The 16,212-nt window shown below is 39.6% G+C and overlaps 1 protein-coding gene across 1 annotated transcript in view; it reads right to left on the reverse strand.

Annotated features, from left to right (window-relative positions):
- Positions 1–5,839: 5,839 nt before the first annotated feature.
- The window catches only part of Cntn5 (contactin 5), a 499,129-nt gene continuing 488,756 nt past the window's right edge, over positions 5,840–16,212 (reverse strand). Inside the window, exons 21-22 of the mRNA XM_004626235.1 lie at positions 9,268–9,436; positions 5,840–6,446 (exon numbers count right to left, since the gene is read on the reverse strand). Of these exons, the coding sequence (XP_004626292.1) occupies positions 6,346–6,446; positions 9,268–9,436 (270 nt within the window). The 3' untranslated portion in view covers positions 5,840–6,345. The remainder of the gene's footprint in view (positions 6,447–9,267; positions 9,437–16,212) is intronic.

Consider the following 16,212-nt stretch of genomic DNA (forward strand, 5'->3'; position numbering starts at 1 on the left):
CAGGACCGCAGGACGGCTGAAGCTCTCAGGGCGGGAGCGCGGCCGTCCCGCTCAGTGTTGCGCTGCGAGGGACTCAGCCGCGGACCACGCACAGCTGCCTCCGGCGGCCGTCCAGGCCAAGGCAGCGCCGAGGCGAGCGAAAACGCAGCGGCTTTTAAAACTGCAGTCTGACTTTCCGGGGTGGAGCAACCAGCTATTTAGTGGATTGTATCTTGAACCAATCATGTGCTAAGGCAAAATTCTTCTTGCACAGCTATGGGTCGTTAACAGTATATATGTTTTACAATAATACAACTCAGTGTTATGACTACTATACAAGGTTAGAAAAAATAGAACATATCAAGATGATATATTACAATTTCTGTAAAGTAGAAATTTCTTGTATTAAAGCATAGAATATTAACATAGGGTTGCTTGGTGTCCATCTTTCCTTTTTTTTTTTTTTGGCTAGGTCATTGTAAGGCAAACCCCGGAATCATGTCATGTCACCTGCGCAGACGCTTCTACGTGACTCTACCTGATAAAGACTGGACAGCAGGAAACAGGGAAGCAGATCTTTCGCCAGTACGAAGCGGATTAAGAAATATAGACAGCAGGGAGGAAATGAAGGAAAAAGAATGCAAAAATAATTAAGCTGTGCTATGAATATCGCAATTACCTCAAAACGAACGCATCTCTTATATGCCACAAACAGGTACTAGAGAAAAAACTGTTAGCACTATTTCCCCTTCTATTCCATTTTATTTATTTAAAACTTTCCTTTTAGTTTTCTTTTCTCTCTCTCTCTCTCTCTCTCTCTCTCTCTCTCTCTCTCTCTCTCTCTCTCTTGAGACAGCATTGTGCCATGCAGTTCAGGCTGGTCTTGAACTCACTATAGAGCTCTTGAACTTGTAACAAACCACCTGCCTCAGCCTCCTGGGGGCTGGGATTACAGGAGTGCCCCACCATGCCTAGCCTGCTACTCCGTTTCATCTGCAGCCTGCATTGAAAACTGCCCCATTGTCTTAAATGGTGTCTTTATGCAGTTGGTCCATTTGCATCAGACCCCCAGGAGCTTCCACACATTATATTCTGCAGGTATTGTTCTTCAGTTCATCATAATGAGTAACAATTGCCCCATTCTTATCTGTGTGCCATTCACTTGTGAAAGAAAATGGGTTTTTGTCCAGTAGAATATGCCACGTGGAGAATCCACCTGCTCCTCACCTCCAGGCACTACCCAATGCTCTCTTTTGTTTTGTTTTTCCTCCAGCATGTCTTGCAATACAGCAGTGAGAGGATTTTGATCAGGATCATGATAACTTTTGGAAGCATATTAAAGAGGTGCTTCTGAGTGTGTATCCTCTTATCATATCAGGTTGTATCATTTTCTGTGCGCTCCTTTTTTGGTGATGTTAAAATCAATGGGTTCAGATGATGACAGCCTGAGACATCTTCAAAGGCTCTTCATCAGCCTTTTACCAAGTAGCTTAGTTTGAGGAAAAATTTAATTTATACATATTATTGTGATTTTCTATAACATAGAAAGTAGTAGTATCTTTGATTGACTATTTGGTTATCCTGCAACATAGTTCTTATAGACAAGGTAGGATAAATTCTTAATTATTTTCTATTCTGTGACAATTCTCAGCAGGGTGACTACTGGGGGCAATAAAGAAAAGCAGTAAACTGTGTAAAGGTAACAATATGAATATTTGAGCTTTAGATAAGCCACATATTTTAATCCATGGTTGTTGTTATTATTTTTGAGGTGAGGTTGTCTGCTTGGTGAGAGGGTCATCCTCAGCTCGTCCTCCTGTCATGCCCACAATAATGTTCCTAAATAGAAGAAGTAGTCCCGGAGTCGTCTCATGTGCTGCCTACCGACAGCCTTATTGTCTCGCCAAGAAAGTCGATTTTTTCTCATGGACAGGGAGTTGGAGACCATAGTGGGTGCATTATTTATACATGGCTTGCATTATTTTTGCATTAGAAATATTCCTTATTCTTCTAGATCTTTTTAGTGAACAAAACTAAGTTATTTTAAAGAAAGAGGTTAAATAAGTTATAAATTGAAACTGACATTTCTAATCAAAGGTTAGAGGTTTACTTAAAATACATGCATCTCTTATCTCTTAAAATATACTCAATATTTCAACACTTACGTTTTTATATTTGGCTAGTTAAAATACATTTCTAATTGCTCTACTTACAGGAAGACTTCTTGTGCCTTTCCATCTGAGTTATCGCTGGACCCAACGTCTCAGTTGTGATTTATGGTCACAATACTTACTTGAAATGCTTCTCTCTCTTCTCATCATTTTCTCTAAAGAAAAACCAGAATTCACAAGCCACTGGGTTGATATGTGTTTGGGTTCATTTTTCTATCATTCTCAGTTTCTAGAGATGGCTTAATTTTGTTGCTTTTGATTATTTGATTTATTAAATTAATAATAAATCCTTGATATGGGTCCAAAGCAAAGTCTATGAAGCAAAGATGTGGAGAAATAGCTGGCTGGTGTATTTATTCTCACATTCTTTCCTCTCTTCAGGAAGTAATCATTTTTACTAAATTTTAGTTGGTTTTTCCATTATTTCTTCTTGAAAATATTACCAAATACGTGTGTGTTCTCCTTCTTACACAAAAGGCATATATCCACTCTTTTGCAGCTTGTCTATCCATTTAATACCTTACATTATTGCTAGTCTATCTTAGGGATAGAGCCTTGGGTATAGAATGGTTAGGACAATGAGTAAATTCATACCAAAGTTATACTAGCTATTTCCAAATTTTCTTTAGTAGAGTTTTATCAGATTTTGTTCAAGAAGATTTTCACTGTTTTCTCTATTTGTGGGGAGAAGGGAACCAGGAACCTAACTCAGGACCTCACACTTGCCAGACAGGGTTCATGCCACTGAGCTCTGTCCTCGACCCCTGTAAAGATTTTTAAAGTAAAGGTTCCCTAGTATCTGACTTCCTGAATCAGAATTTGGACAAGTTGATTTTTGGCTAATTTTTAAATGATCACTTAGGTTTGAGAAGACTATTGTACAGGAAATGTTAGCACTAAATTAAATCCAATTTATTATTCACTTGATATGTGCTAATTACTATACTAGGAGCTGGTGAGATGAATCCAACAATAAAAATAACCTAGTATCCCCTGTATGATCCCAGAGTCTGGACAGTGGAGAAAAACAGTTCTAACCAAGTAATTATAATATCACTGGTTGTAAAGGGTACAAAAGAATGAATAACTCTACAAGAACTATATCTGGGATAGATTGGTTTTAACTGGTCCTAACTAAAATAAGGGGTGTATTTAATAGATTTTCTGCAAACTGATTAAACAAAGTTAAGTTTTCTGAAAAAAACAAAATCAAGAGTTGGGGTCACGCAACAGGACCATCTCGGGCTGCCCAAGGAGACAGTTGTGCAGGAACTCCAGTGTTGGCGGTGTGATGCCCACACTATGGCGTGTCTTAATTGTATTAAATCTGAATTTATCACATCTGTACTCTTCTTTTGCATAGCTTCTGATTTTCCAGTTACAGCTACAAGTGGATGTTTATGGAGATGTTTTGAACCCAAAATCATTACGATCTTTCAGGTCCTAATAAAAAGATATTTTTGAAAACATTACCGTAATCATGAGCATTCTCTTCTTGAAATTAAGTCACAAATGGACTTGACAGGAGAAAAGATAAAAGTCAATAAAAACAGAATTATTTATTAAAAAGATCTAATGTTACAAGAACAGTACACAGAACTATTATCTGACTGCGCCTTCCACAGGTTGTGGACCATTATATATAGTATATATATATACAGATTGTATACAATATATTTAACAGTTTGACATAGAATCCACAGTACCTTCAGCTGGATATACAAAACATTTGCTTTCAAGAAATTTGTTTATAAGGAGTGTAATTTTCTTCATAGTTCAATTGATATTATTTAAAAAAGTACAGTCCCTTTAGTGATTTAAGACTGTGTGGTTACTGCCCCAACCAAGAAAAAAAATCACGTAGTATCATAGCTGAAAAATAATGGACTGGGATAAGGAATGCTATTTGCGCCTACAAAGTAACAAATATGTAATACATAAGTACATGAACATTGTAAGCTGTCTTTAAATAGATTTATGATGTAAAATACGTATTTTGTGCATGTTGAGTAGAAATATCCCATAGCTCTGATTCCTGTTAAGAATAAAACATCAGACATTGTATACATAAATATTCCATCTGATGTGTACCATCCATCAGCTGTTTAGAAATATTGTTTAATTTGGATTTTTCATGTATTGACATCACTATATTTAACTGGGCTTTTTTTTATAACAGTATTAGTAATGACTTTATTCTTAAAGTCTTTCCTGAAATTTCACTTAGGACATCATGAAACATGAAGAGATGGCTTAATTCATTAAATAGAAAACATCGCCTCCAGTTTTGAATATCTTCCCGCACTTTTTGGATGGACAGTCTGTTTTTATGAGCTGTTGAATCCTTCTTGGGAGGCTCATACTATGTTCACTAAACAACACCCCTGTAATGGCAAGGCCCAGCCTCTTCTTCAATGAAGGAGACATTCAAGAAAGGCCACTTGGTTGTTATTATTCAAGGCTTAAATAGTCGCCATCTGTAGCATAGATTATAATAATCTATTGAATCACTTAATCTTACGAATCACTTATTGTTGCTTTGGATTGTCTTGGTTATAATTTTCTCCAAGCCAAATAAGTCATTCTTTTATGTAGTTACACTGTAGCTAAACTGTTGAGTGTTCAAAATAAGATCTTCCATTTGTCCTCTGATTCTACCAAGATTAAGTTCTAGAGTCAGCGATTTGAACTCCATTTTGTTTCAGTTTGTCTGTCATTATGGATGCAAATTGAGTGACTGGGTGTGGATTATATAAAGGAAAAAACAAAAGGTGAGAAACGTGCTTTGGCACCATGTTTGCTTCACCTATGAAACTAGCTTCATCAGGCTCTTTTCTGGTACATGAAGTTGGTTTGACAAAGTTTTCATTCATCTCCGTGGATGTGATGTCTACTTTCGGACACCCTTAGATTTCCTAGAACTTCTGTGGGATGTCATCAGGTGGGAACATTTCATTCGGCTTCCCACTGACTACTTAGAGTCATTTAGATTCAAGCTGAGGCTTCAGAGGAGCAACTAGGGATCACCTCCTAAGCCACAGAATGAAAGTAAGCCGAGCACGGTGGGCCATCCTGGCTAAGCCCTTATGGTATTGGTGCCATATTTCCAAAGATTAAGTTTTAAAATCAACTTATCCAACAAATCCTTTTTATTTTAGTAGTTGACAAGAATTTATATGTGGTATATGGTATATGAAATTGTCTAAAATCAAAGTTTATTTGCTTTCTTTGAATCATTTGACTCTATGGACTATATATATGTGTGTATATAGTTATTTGTATAACACAATTTTACTGTGCTTAAAATTATTTTCAATTAAGATCGCCTTGGACTTGATTCATCTCTTTGATATTAGGTGAGTAGGTAGAGAATTGGAAAATCTCTGTTCCTTATTCATTGCATTTTTAAATCAGCAGCTGTGGCAAAGTGTCATTGCAGTCTCTAGTGATTATATAATCTTGTGACTTTAAGCTACCTTGATATTAAAAATAAGCATTTACCGTATTTGCTGCTATAGAACATGGTGTGGAATGCAAACTGTTCATTTGGATTCACTATTTAGCTAATAAAAATGGTTTATTCTCTACCCTAATAATTTGCTCTAGAGGTGAATATAGAATAACTTATTGACAAATCTTGCTATTTTACTATGTAACTGCATAATAACTTTTGAGAATTTTTTGGTATGTATCCTATAATGGATCTCATAGCCAAAGTATTTTCCGTATCTCCTGCAGGTTTGGCAATTGTCATAGTCAGGTGAAGGGAAAAAGAAAAACGCTGGATTCAGAGGTTTAAGAAAACTTTCCATCCTCAATATTGTATCTGTTTTTGAAATAGATCTGGTCGAGACCACTTCCTTAATAAATAGATGGCACACTCTCAGTCATCAGATATAAAATCAAATTCACCTATATAAAATTAAGAATACATTTGACAGAAATCATCTTTGCTTACAAAAATTCATTACATACCATCTGCATATTTCCAGTGGGCCAAGACCTGTCCTCTCCATTTACAAAAACAAAGAGAAACCTGATGGCCAAGGAGCGCCGCCCCAGCCGCCGCCTGCGCGCGCCCTGTGTGGCCCCAGAGTCCTCCAGCTCGTCCTGGGTCCTGGCCTCCACGCACACTACATTCGATTCACTGCTGTTTTTAAGCTAAAGCAAAGCAGAGCAGAGCAAGCGAGCAGCTTCACCAGGAGGCTGAAGGGGTCAGCAGGGCCAGGAGCAGCAGCACGGACGACGACGAGGAGAGGGAGCGCAGGGCCGGCTGAGCGCTCGTGATCTTCCCGCCTGCGGGAGGCCAGAGGCACCCGTGAGACAGCCGTTCAGGAAAGGACGTGTTCCTAGTGACTAGGGGAACGGCGTGGCGTCTGTCCTGCTTTACTGGAGTGTTTCTCACACTTGGGAAGCAAAATGTTGTCTGAGATTCCCCAAGTTACAAGCAGGACAGAGCAGAAATGAAATACTGTGCTGAAAGCCGCAATTCATGTCAACAAACGCACCTAGCCAAGAGATTCAGTGTAGTTTTTATAATGGTGCACTGACAGAAACTATCCCAACTTCCAGGTCTGAAGAAATGCAATAATTTTTGTAGTGCATACTTTAGAAGATCAAGTAAAACACTTAATGGTTAAGTGTGATGCAACATGAATTCACAGTGTACTTACGTTAGCTAACTTACACATTTAGCAACGAGTATTTTCTTTATTTAGGGGTCTTTGATTATTATAGTTGAGGAGGCTTAAATTGCAGATTCTCACTGCAGTGAAGAAGCGTGGTCTTTCACCATTTATTCTTAAACATTGGAGAAGGTTTTTTTTTTTTTTTTTTTTTTTGAACTGGGGTTTGAACTCAGGCCCCTGCGCTTGCCAGGCAAGTGCTTATTCCACTGAGCCATCTCTCTGGCCCCTAGAAGTTATTTCTTGAGACCCAAACATATGCGCTTAATTTGCCTAAAGCAGCAAATCTGAGCCGATCTTTTGAGAGCTCTTCTTGGTCACAAATGATGAACAATTCTTCGATACTAACTTCAGAAGTGGCTCTTAAGGCCCAAAGTTTTCTGAAGTAGTATCTTAATCAGCATGCAATGAATACTTGCTATGTGCCAAACAATATCTTAAGCCTTTTAAACATATTATCTGACTCTCAGACATACCTATATGTTAAATAATATTCTTATCCTTTTATTACACATGAAAAACTGCTACTTAAAAAGATTTTAGAATTTGCTTGAAGTACTTGAAGCTATAGAATAGCAGATCCTGAGGCTCATGCTTTACCTCTGGAAACAGTGATTGGCTTTGGTTCTAAACTTAAGAATACAGATAAACTTTACTGTTCACTTTCTGGCATCTTCTGCCAAGTTATGCTTCCTGGTTAGATTTAGTGTAATAGGATCCTGAAGTTGATTTATGTTTTACAAAGTTAGAGTCTAAATTTATTCTCTAGATGTGTGTGTAAAAGCTAAAGAGCTATTTTTTTTTTTTTTTTTAGACAACACATGTGCCCAAGTGGCAAATGTTCCTTTCTTTAAGAATTTGTATAACTGGTGAAATAATAAATCTTATTACTCAACATATTGGAGAGTGTTAAGTGTATTTCATCTTATACAAAATAAGTCTAACATAAAGTGCATGGCCACATATGAACTATAAAAACAACATGATGACAAGTTCTTGCTGGAGTGTCTATTCATGCTAAATAAATAAAAAAAATATAAAACTATTCTTTGTGTGTACTGTATTTTAAAGTGGCTGTGTTATTTCTAAATCAACATTCATATAGAAGAAATCTCTCTTCCAGAATGCTAATAAAGTCTGTAGCTACTGTTCTATATAAAATCCACAGTGCTAAAACATGAAAGAATAGCAAATAAACAAAACCAACCAACCACCCACAATAAATCAAACAAAATAACAATATTGGATTAATTTCTGCTCCAGCTGTAAAACTACTTACCTATTTCACTTGGGCAAGTCATTCTATTTCTTTGGCATTTATTTTTAAAATATGGTAAGAATGAAGCTAATCATTCTCAGATTTTTATGGGTCTAAAGTAGGTAATACTATAAGATTTTACTTCATTGAAACTCAGGAAAGGGGTTACTCTGGTAAAAATGTTGTTAACTAAAACATGAAACTTGTCAATTTTTTTCATGGAACTTACAAGTCAATTAAAAATATTAGTGAGAGATTTCAGAACTGTGTAAGTACTAGCAAGTTTGGAACTGGCCTTATTTATATAATGTTATAAAATCTGATTGCATTAGTGTTGAAAAGGGACCTTGTAGGGTCAGAGAATGAAATTCCCACCTAATTCAAAGATTGCTAGAAGGATAAAATAATATACGGAACACACATAGTGTCAGTCCAGGAGCATGATGGGGGCTCAGTAAATGCTCCTTCCATTGTTACTAGAAATTTGACACTTCTGAGGAAAGAGGAAAGCGGAGTTTTTCAGTTTTCAGAAAAAAATCTTCGGTCTTCGAAGTTGCTCTTGAAAATTCAGCAGCCTCATATGAAAAGTTTAGTTGTGAATTAATCAATGTAGAAACACATTATTACTATTCTTTCTCTTGAAACTATTCTGTTAAAAAGGAAGCGCAGAGCATATTAAGATTTTGTGGGGCTGGAGAGATGGCTCAGTGGTCTAAAGCACCTACTTGGAACAAGCTTGGCAAAGCACAGGGACCACGGTTCAATCCCCCAGCACCACATGCCAGCCAGCCGTGCCCCCTGGTGGGCTGAGCTGGCCACACACGCGCGCGCGCACACACACACACACACACACACACACACACGCAATAAATAAATGTTAAAAAAAATAAAAAAAGAAAGGCTATTTAAAAAAAAAAGATTTTGTGGGACTGATGGTAGTCCTGTATACTGTAAATGTGTACTAATAAAAATAAAAACTGAAAAACTAACCAGTGAGAAAAATTCTTAGGTCTTTTAGTCTGGATTACTGAAAAGACAGAGTTTTCCTCTTATATTTTTCTCTATTCATGCCTCAAAAATCAGAGGACTGTACAATCCATCGTCCAGTGTTCATGAGCTTTACATAACCTTTCATAGGTGGCTGTCAAATTCAGCCTATTCCGTTAAGACTTACCTGAGTATGATGGAACCCTGATTTGGGAGCTGGCTGTTCCATCCCCTCCTTCACTGTATGCTCGGATTTCAATAATGTAGACTCCAGCTTCTGGGAGTGGCACTACTGCTTGAGGTTTTAGCGTTTCAATAACTTGGCTGTCACTGCGACCTTCTTGCCTGTAGAAGACCTGTGACCATAACAGAAGTGTAAATTTCTGGGAGCCTCTTGAGAATTGCAAGTGTTTACTGACTACACTGTACAGCATGTGTCACACTCCGAGTCAAGGACAAAGAGCTTACTGCTTATGTATGGAAGCAAAGCAAGGAAGGGCTGCACGCAGGAGGTCCCGCAGTGTGAGTGCGCATCAGGCCATGATTCTGTGAGACAGTAGGGATATTTTCCAGAGAAGATGGTACCCGAGTTAAATATATAAGGATGATTATAGTTTACCAATTAGAGAAGAATTCTGGAAAGACAAGAGGAGATTGGAAAATGTACCTAACTGGTAAGAAACCATGGAATGCGGGGTAGCAGGAGGGGACAGCGAGAAGCGAGGCTTGCGAAGGAGGGAGTGAGGAAACGGGCGATGATCACTCAGGCTGCGTCATTGAAAGGAATCAGCAGCATCCCGAGGGAGGTTTGGAAGTTCTCTTCAAATTATTGATGAGTCAACCGAAAATTTCTTCAGCAGATAAATAATCTGTACTATTTGAAAGGGTTCAGAAGTTTTATTTTTATTCTGGTAGTGGTTTGCTTTTTGGTAAGCTGGTACGTGGACACCATGAATGGTAAAGTTAAGACTTCTTGCCTTCTGACTGTGGTACTCTGATAGGACAGACACGTGTGAGGACACATATGCAGGAGAAAATTGCAAATAAGGATACAGTGTTATCCTGAGTTGACACAGGAGAAAACTAAGGCCATTTGTACGCACCGTGTGACTACGAAGGTGGCAACCTCATTAGCAGCTTAGCGTTTTCGCGAGCGCTTGAGAGTTCTTTCACTGTTACTCCTCTGCTTTGCCTCTCCAGTAATAGCCCAATATAAATCCAATAGGTTATAATAGATAAATAAGAGCAATTAGGCCATGCTAAGTGCATTTCATTCATTTTACTGTTTTTATGCATTTGCGTAATCATTAGTATTGTAATATGATTGCTTTGAATAATGGAAATAGCGGTGGTTTCGTAGTCATACGAATTTGAATTCAAAATAATTTCCTACGAAAAGAAGTAAAGTAAGTCTAAACTAGTCTCCTACACAATCCTGCCTGGGGACACTTGGGCAAACTACTAGCCCTCGTCAACCTGGATTTCCTTTCTATACACTGGAAAGAACACCACCGACTTCATGGTTTTGCTCAGAGAACAAGATGAGAAGGTGCGTGCAAAACACGTAGGCCAGGGCCTGGTCCATGGAAGCATCACAAGGGAAAACTGCTCCTCTGTCATTATCATTGTTCCCTGGCAACAAAGCAACATTTCAGCTGCATCATAAAAGAGTAAGGAAGCAAGATAAAAATGTATATATACTTTTCCTTGTGGAAAATGTGTTTTGAGCTTTGAACTACCTCACAAACAAGAAAATAAACCTTAGAATAGCAATACTTTCATATATTAAGATTTGTCTGTACTTGGTTCTCCCTTCTGTGTTTCAATAACATGCCTCTCTTCATCTTCCATGCATTTAAATTTACTTCGGAGGTGTTAGAGGCAAGTGACTTATACCAGGCTGTGTAATTACAGCTCCCGAAATTCCTTTTGAGACGCGCTCTGAGGCCTCAGTGCAAGTGGTTCGGAGTGTAACGAAATGCGCGTCGGGCATCTCACGTGGGCGAGGCACGGGGCCGTGTGCTAGAGCCAGTAGCAAACGTGATCTTTTTTTTTTTTTTTTAAATTTTATTTATGTGTGTGTGTGTGTGGCCAGCTCAGCCCACCAGGGGGCGGGCCTGGCTGGCTTGTGGTGCTGGGGGATTGAACCGCGGTCCCTGTGCTTTGCTAAGCTTGTTCTAAGTAGGTGCTTTAGACCTCTGAGCCATCTCACCAGCCCCGCAAACGTAATCTTGCCCTCATAACACTGAGCAGCAGTATCAGAGATCAGCAGGGAAGTGCAGCGCGCTGTGCTCCGCAGCGGGAAGCGCCTTTGGCGTCATGGCTGCGCATACGGTGAGCACTTGGATGTGGGAGCCAGGAACGCTCCTGGAGGACTCAGCATCCTTAGGCTTAAACACGACCACTACACAGGGATTTATGGTTCCGATGTTGACAGTGGCAGGGTAATGAATTAGAATTTGATTATCTCCAGGAAGTAACTAGAAATCAAATTTATGGAAATGGGAGGGTATGGAAATTGGGGAGGATTGGCAGGGGAGTAACTGTTTTAGAGGACACCTTTATTATGTTTCAATAAATTACAATTTTATGACAAAGAAAAATGCAGCCAGTAATGCATAGCGAATATTGCTATGAAATCCAGAGCTGAAGAAAATTTGCAGATCAACTGAGAGTTAGGCCTGAAGGTAATGGTGGCAAAAAATCAGTGAATGGTCACACAAGGAGTTTGAGATTAAATGTAATTTTTACAGTTAAGTTTTCGTAGCTGCAGCACTATGTCAGAGTAAACACACCCAGCGAAAAGTTACACAGAATTAATGGTTAGTCTTCAGTGCTTTAGGGAATCTTGGTGCAGTTTAAAATCCTGACTTAGAAGAAAGAAAGAGGAGGAGAAGCATAAGAAAATTCAAGGGTTATCAAGACATGTCAGCTCAGTTACTGACAGCGAGGAGGCCAGGGAGTCCTTTGAGAATCTGGACATTTCTGGAGTGGCAGTCACAATGACAGCTGTCTTTATGCATGAAGAAAATAGTCTAATATAATGTCAAGGATGTTCTCAAATTTTATTTAAAAAAACAAGAGCTTTGGGTTATTAAGAAAGATGATCCTAAGCAAAAATTTAATTGGTAGTGTGATTCTCAAAGGCATGATCTGGAAATGTCTGTTCTGTACGTCTTACAGTAACAAAATATTAAGAAGGACATACTAAAAGTATAGCAGAATAAATTTTTGCCTGAGGTACCACAAGTGTCCCTGAGAAAAATAGATCCTATTAAAGTGAAAGCTGATTTCCCAGCTAAGCATTCTGAGAATGGTTGATGGGACAACTACTCTTCGTAACAGAGGACGAGTACTCTAAAGCCCCAGGGTCAAAAGGGTGGGTTGAGACAAATCAGAATTAGATGAATAAAAATTGAGAAACTCCAGTGCCACCAAGCAGCCACTAGCTACTGGCGGAGGTGGGGCTGAAGGACTTTCTAAGAATGGGACTTCTGACAGGCACAGTTCAGATGTGTTTTGGTAACCTGCTCCCTACCTTCCCCAGCTCCCCAACATTTTCATATAATTTCCTTCATATACATACTTGGCATCATATGAGCAAGTCACATGTTTCATTAAAATTAGGAAAAACGTCAAATGTAAGTAAATGTGCATTGTATAATAATGAATCTCATGCACTCATTACCTGAATTAGGCCATTCTATATGTTAAGTTATAGAAACAGAGAAGGAAGTGGTGTCCCATGTTTGGAGTGTAAGATGAAAGAAGAGCTGCAAAATGCAGAAAATCAGAATCAGAACAGCTGTTGACTTACAAACCCTGGAGGCCGTGGGGAAGTGCTTTGAGTTTCACAATTCTCAGTGGTGTAAACCACAGCATCTGAACAAATTTGCATGCCTCTCAGGAGTTGGGAAGGCCCCAGCTACATTGAAGTTCAATGAGCAAAAGAAATCTTCCTGTCTGTTCCTGCAGGTCATATGATAAGCAAACCTGGGGCTGATTTCTCTCTCCTCTCCCTAGCTCTGTAAACAAGTAGAAAATTAGAGCTGGGAAAGGAGGGTTCCAGAGCAAGGCACCAACTATCTAGGAAAGGGGAGTTTCTAGGCACAGACTATCAAATGCAACGTTATGTTCTCCTGCTTAGCGCCAGAAGCTCTTGTCCTGAATTCTTCCTAATTGCTCGTGTCTTTTCTGAAAGGGAAAAGCTTCTCTTTAGGGACACGGACATTTGCACAAGGCAAAGCACAGCCTCTGGCCACTCAGTACTTATTTGTCTTTTCATATCAGCATAAAAATCTGTATGGTGAACCCCATCTAATGGAGTTATCAAAATAAATGTTCTTCACTTAAAATGTTTCAGGGGAAAATACATCACGTTGGGAAAACTTGCACTGGAAGTTTTCCTTTCACCTTCCCAACCACCCCAAGTGATGTAGTGATAACCTTGCAATTCATCCCACACTGGGAAGTGTAAATAAAATAAGGCACCATCTGTTAATTGATCCAAAATAGTAATAAATATACTAAATAAATCATCCAATTTGATTCAATTTATCAAGAGGCAAGTTGTTGTGAATGGGAGTGATTTGTAGTATTTATTATAATAAGGGTTTTCCACAGGAGACAACTCTTTTTCAACATTTTCTCATTTTTTATGCTTCTATTCCTTTTACTTATTAGTAGAAACTGGTATTTTGAAGCATTTGCTATTAAATCTGGACTTTTTAAAAATTAATAGCAGAGATTGAATTCAGGACCTTGTGCTCGCAGATAGGCACTGAAACTGCTGAGCTACTTTCTGGCTCTAAAATTTTCCTATGCAAAATTCCAAGAAGTCCAGGATATCTTTTCTTTTCTTTTCTTCCTTCCTTCCTTCCTTCCTTCCTTCCTTCCTTCCTTCCTTCCTTCCTTCCTTCCTTCCTTTTTTTCTTCCTTCCTTGTATTTGTTGCAGGGTCTCACCACACAGCTCAGACTCCTAGGGATCCTCCTGCCTCAGCCTCCCCAGCGCTGGGATTATAAGTTGGCACCACTACAACCGGTCTTGGTGGCTGGCTCAGTTTGCCCCGGGGGCAAGGCTGGTGTGACATGAACAGCTTCAAAAATAAAGCAGCAAGAAGTCTGACTACTAACTTTCTATTTTTATTTCTTCTTTTGAGTTCTTACATTAGGGAGACTATACGATATTTACACATGTGGGTCTGGTTTATTTCACTTATGAGTGTATCTTCAAGTGGCATCCACTTCAGTATAAAGGCTTCGAGTTTATCATTCTTTATAAGAACTGTGCTGAGTAATACTCCATTGTATAAAAATACCACATCTTTTTCATCCATTCCTCAGGTGATAGGCATTTTGGTTGTTTCCAAGATTTGGCTATCACAAATTGTGCTGCTATAAAAATAGGCACACATATATCACTATGATGTGACGCTTTCAGTTCCTCTGGAAAAATTCCTAGTAGGGGGATAGCTGGCTTGAATGAGATTTCCAGTCCTAGTTTTTTAAGGAGTCTCCACACTGATTTCCATAACGGTTGCACCAGTCTACATGCCCACCAGCAGTGGAGAAGGGTTCCGTTTTACCACAGCCTCTCCAACTTTGATCCTCCTGAGCTCTGATCTCAGGCTTCTCAGCCTCCAGCTCTGTGAGAGAATAAATTAATTTTCTCTGTGAATTACCTAGTCTCCGGTATTCTGCTGTAGGCACCAGTGGGCTGAGATGTGGTTTCTTAGAAAATGGATTAATGTCAAATGCTTATTTTATCTTATGATGCTCATTTCTGATTTACAAAAATTTTATTTTATATACAGTATTTTAACAAATGAGAGGTTCTATGTATGGGGCCAAATCCACTTTCTCTCTACATCTTTTCACTTATTTTCAAAATCTGGAAAACTTGTAAGTGAAGAATTTTCTGATTTTATTAATCTGATGCTGGACTTAATATAAAAGAAATAATTCCTAATCCCTGAATTTTAATCCTCAGAGATTGATTCTAAATTCCCATAACCTATTGGAACAAGTATTTGTAGAAACTCTTTTGGCTTGTTAAAGTAAAATAGATGACAAAGAATTAAAAAGAAAATCTCTTCCTCTTCCTCCTTTTTTAAGCGGGGTCTTGTCCTACAGTCCAGACACTTGTTGAACTCATGGGGCTCCGGCACGTAGCCCCGCCTGACTTCCCACTTGCTGTCCTTCTGCCTTACCATCCTCAGTGCCGGGACATCAAGGCTGGGGTGTGATGTTCCCTTTTGATATTCCTATTAGTTGTGTAAAGTCTCCCTTTCCCTGATTATCAGTAATCTTTCTGCCGTAAGCTTTCTGAGGGCCACAGAGGTAATCTGTCTTAATGGATCGGTCCTGTCTCAGATTGCCTTATGGAAAGACAAATCAGAGCCCTGTGACTGCCACACAGAGCGGTGCTGAAGAGCTAGCCCACTGTCACCACAGTGCCACACTCGATCCAGAAGTATCTTTTGGGGCACAGCAACAACCCATGGGCTGCTTGCGCCTTTGATTCCTGCATCCAGTTGGGGACTCTGCGTTTCTGTACCTCCCTCTGATGAGTAGAGCTTTAACAGCTGTGTGGAGACCCTGCTTAGCTGCAGGTGTCTGCAATGTTGAGCTTGGGGAAGGGGCTCTAAATCTGTCCTCTAGGTTTACATTTCTTATTAGCTTGGCAAATATTTGTCCTTACATTGCTGTCCCATTGTCCCTGAGTCAGGAAGATCCTTCGTCCTCAGCAACTGCTCTGTGTAAGCTAGAATTTCCCCGTGAATCTAGGCTCTGTGTCAGTCCAGTGGCCAGCAAGAAGTCTCCTTTCCTTCAGGGGCCCTTTGTGTCAGCTGTCCTGTCACTTGGGACTGTCCTTTGCAGGAGAGATTTTAATTTGGTTGAAAAATAGGACGTTTGGAGGCCTCCGCCGGTGGCTGCGGGGCTCCTTTCACAGGAGGCAGTCTTCCCTCGTGAGCACGGCAGCGAGCACATCCCTTTGCGGAAGAGAACTGCAGGCATTCTGTGTGCGCGCCTGCCTGTCCTCAGCTTACGCGGCTGCGGGGCGTGGGACTGTGACCGTCCCCCCACAGCAAGGAGGCGCCAAGGAGACGCCAAGGAGACGCCAAGGAGACG

This window comes from Octodon degus, unplaced genomic scaffold (genome assembly GCF_000260255.1).
Source record: "Octodon degus isolate 3935 unplaced genomic scaffold, OctDeg1.0 scaffold00012, whole genome shotgun sequence".
NCBI lineage: Eukaryota > Metazoa > Chordata > Mammalia > Rodentia > Octodontidae > Octodon > Octodon degus.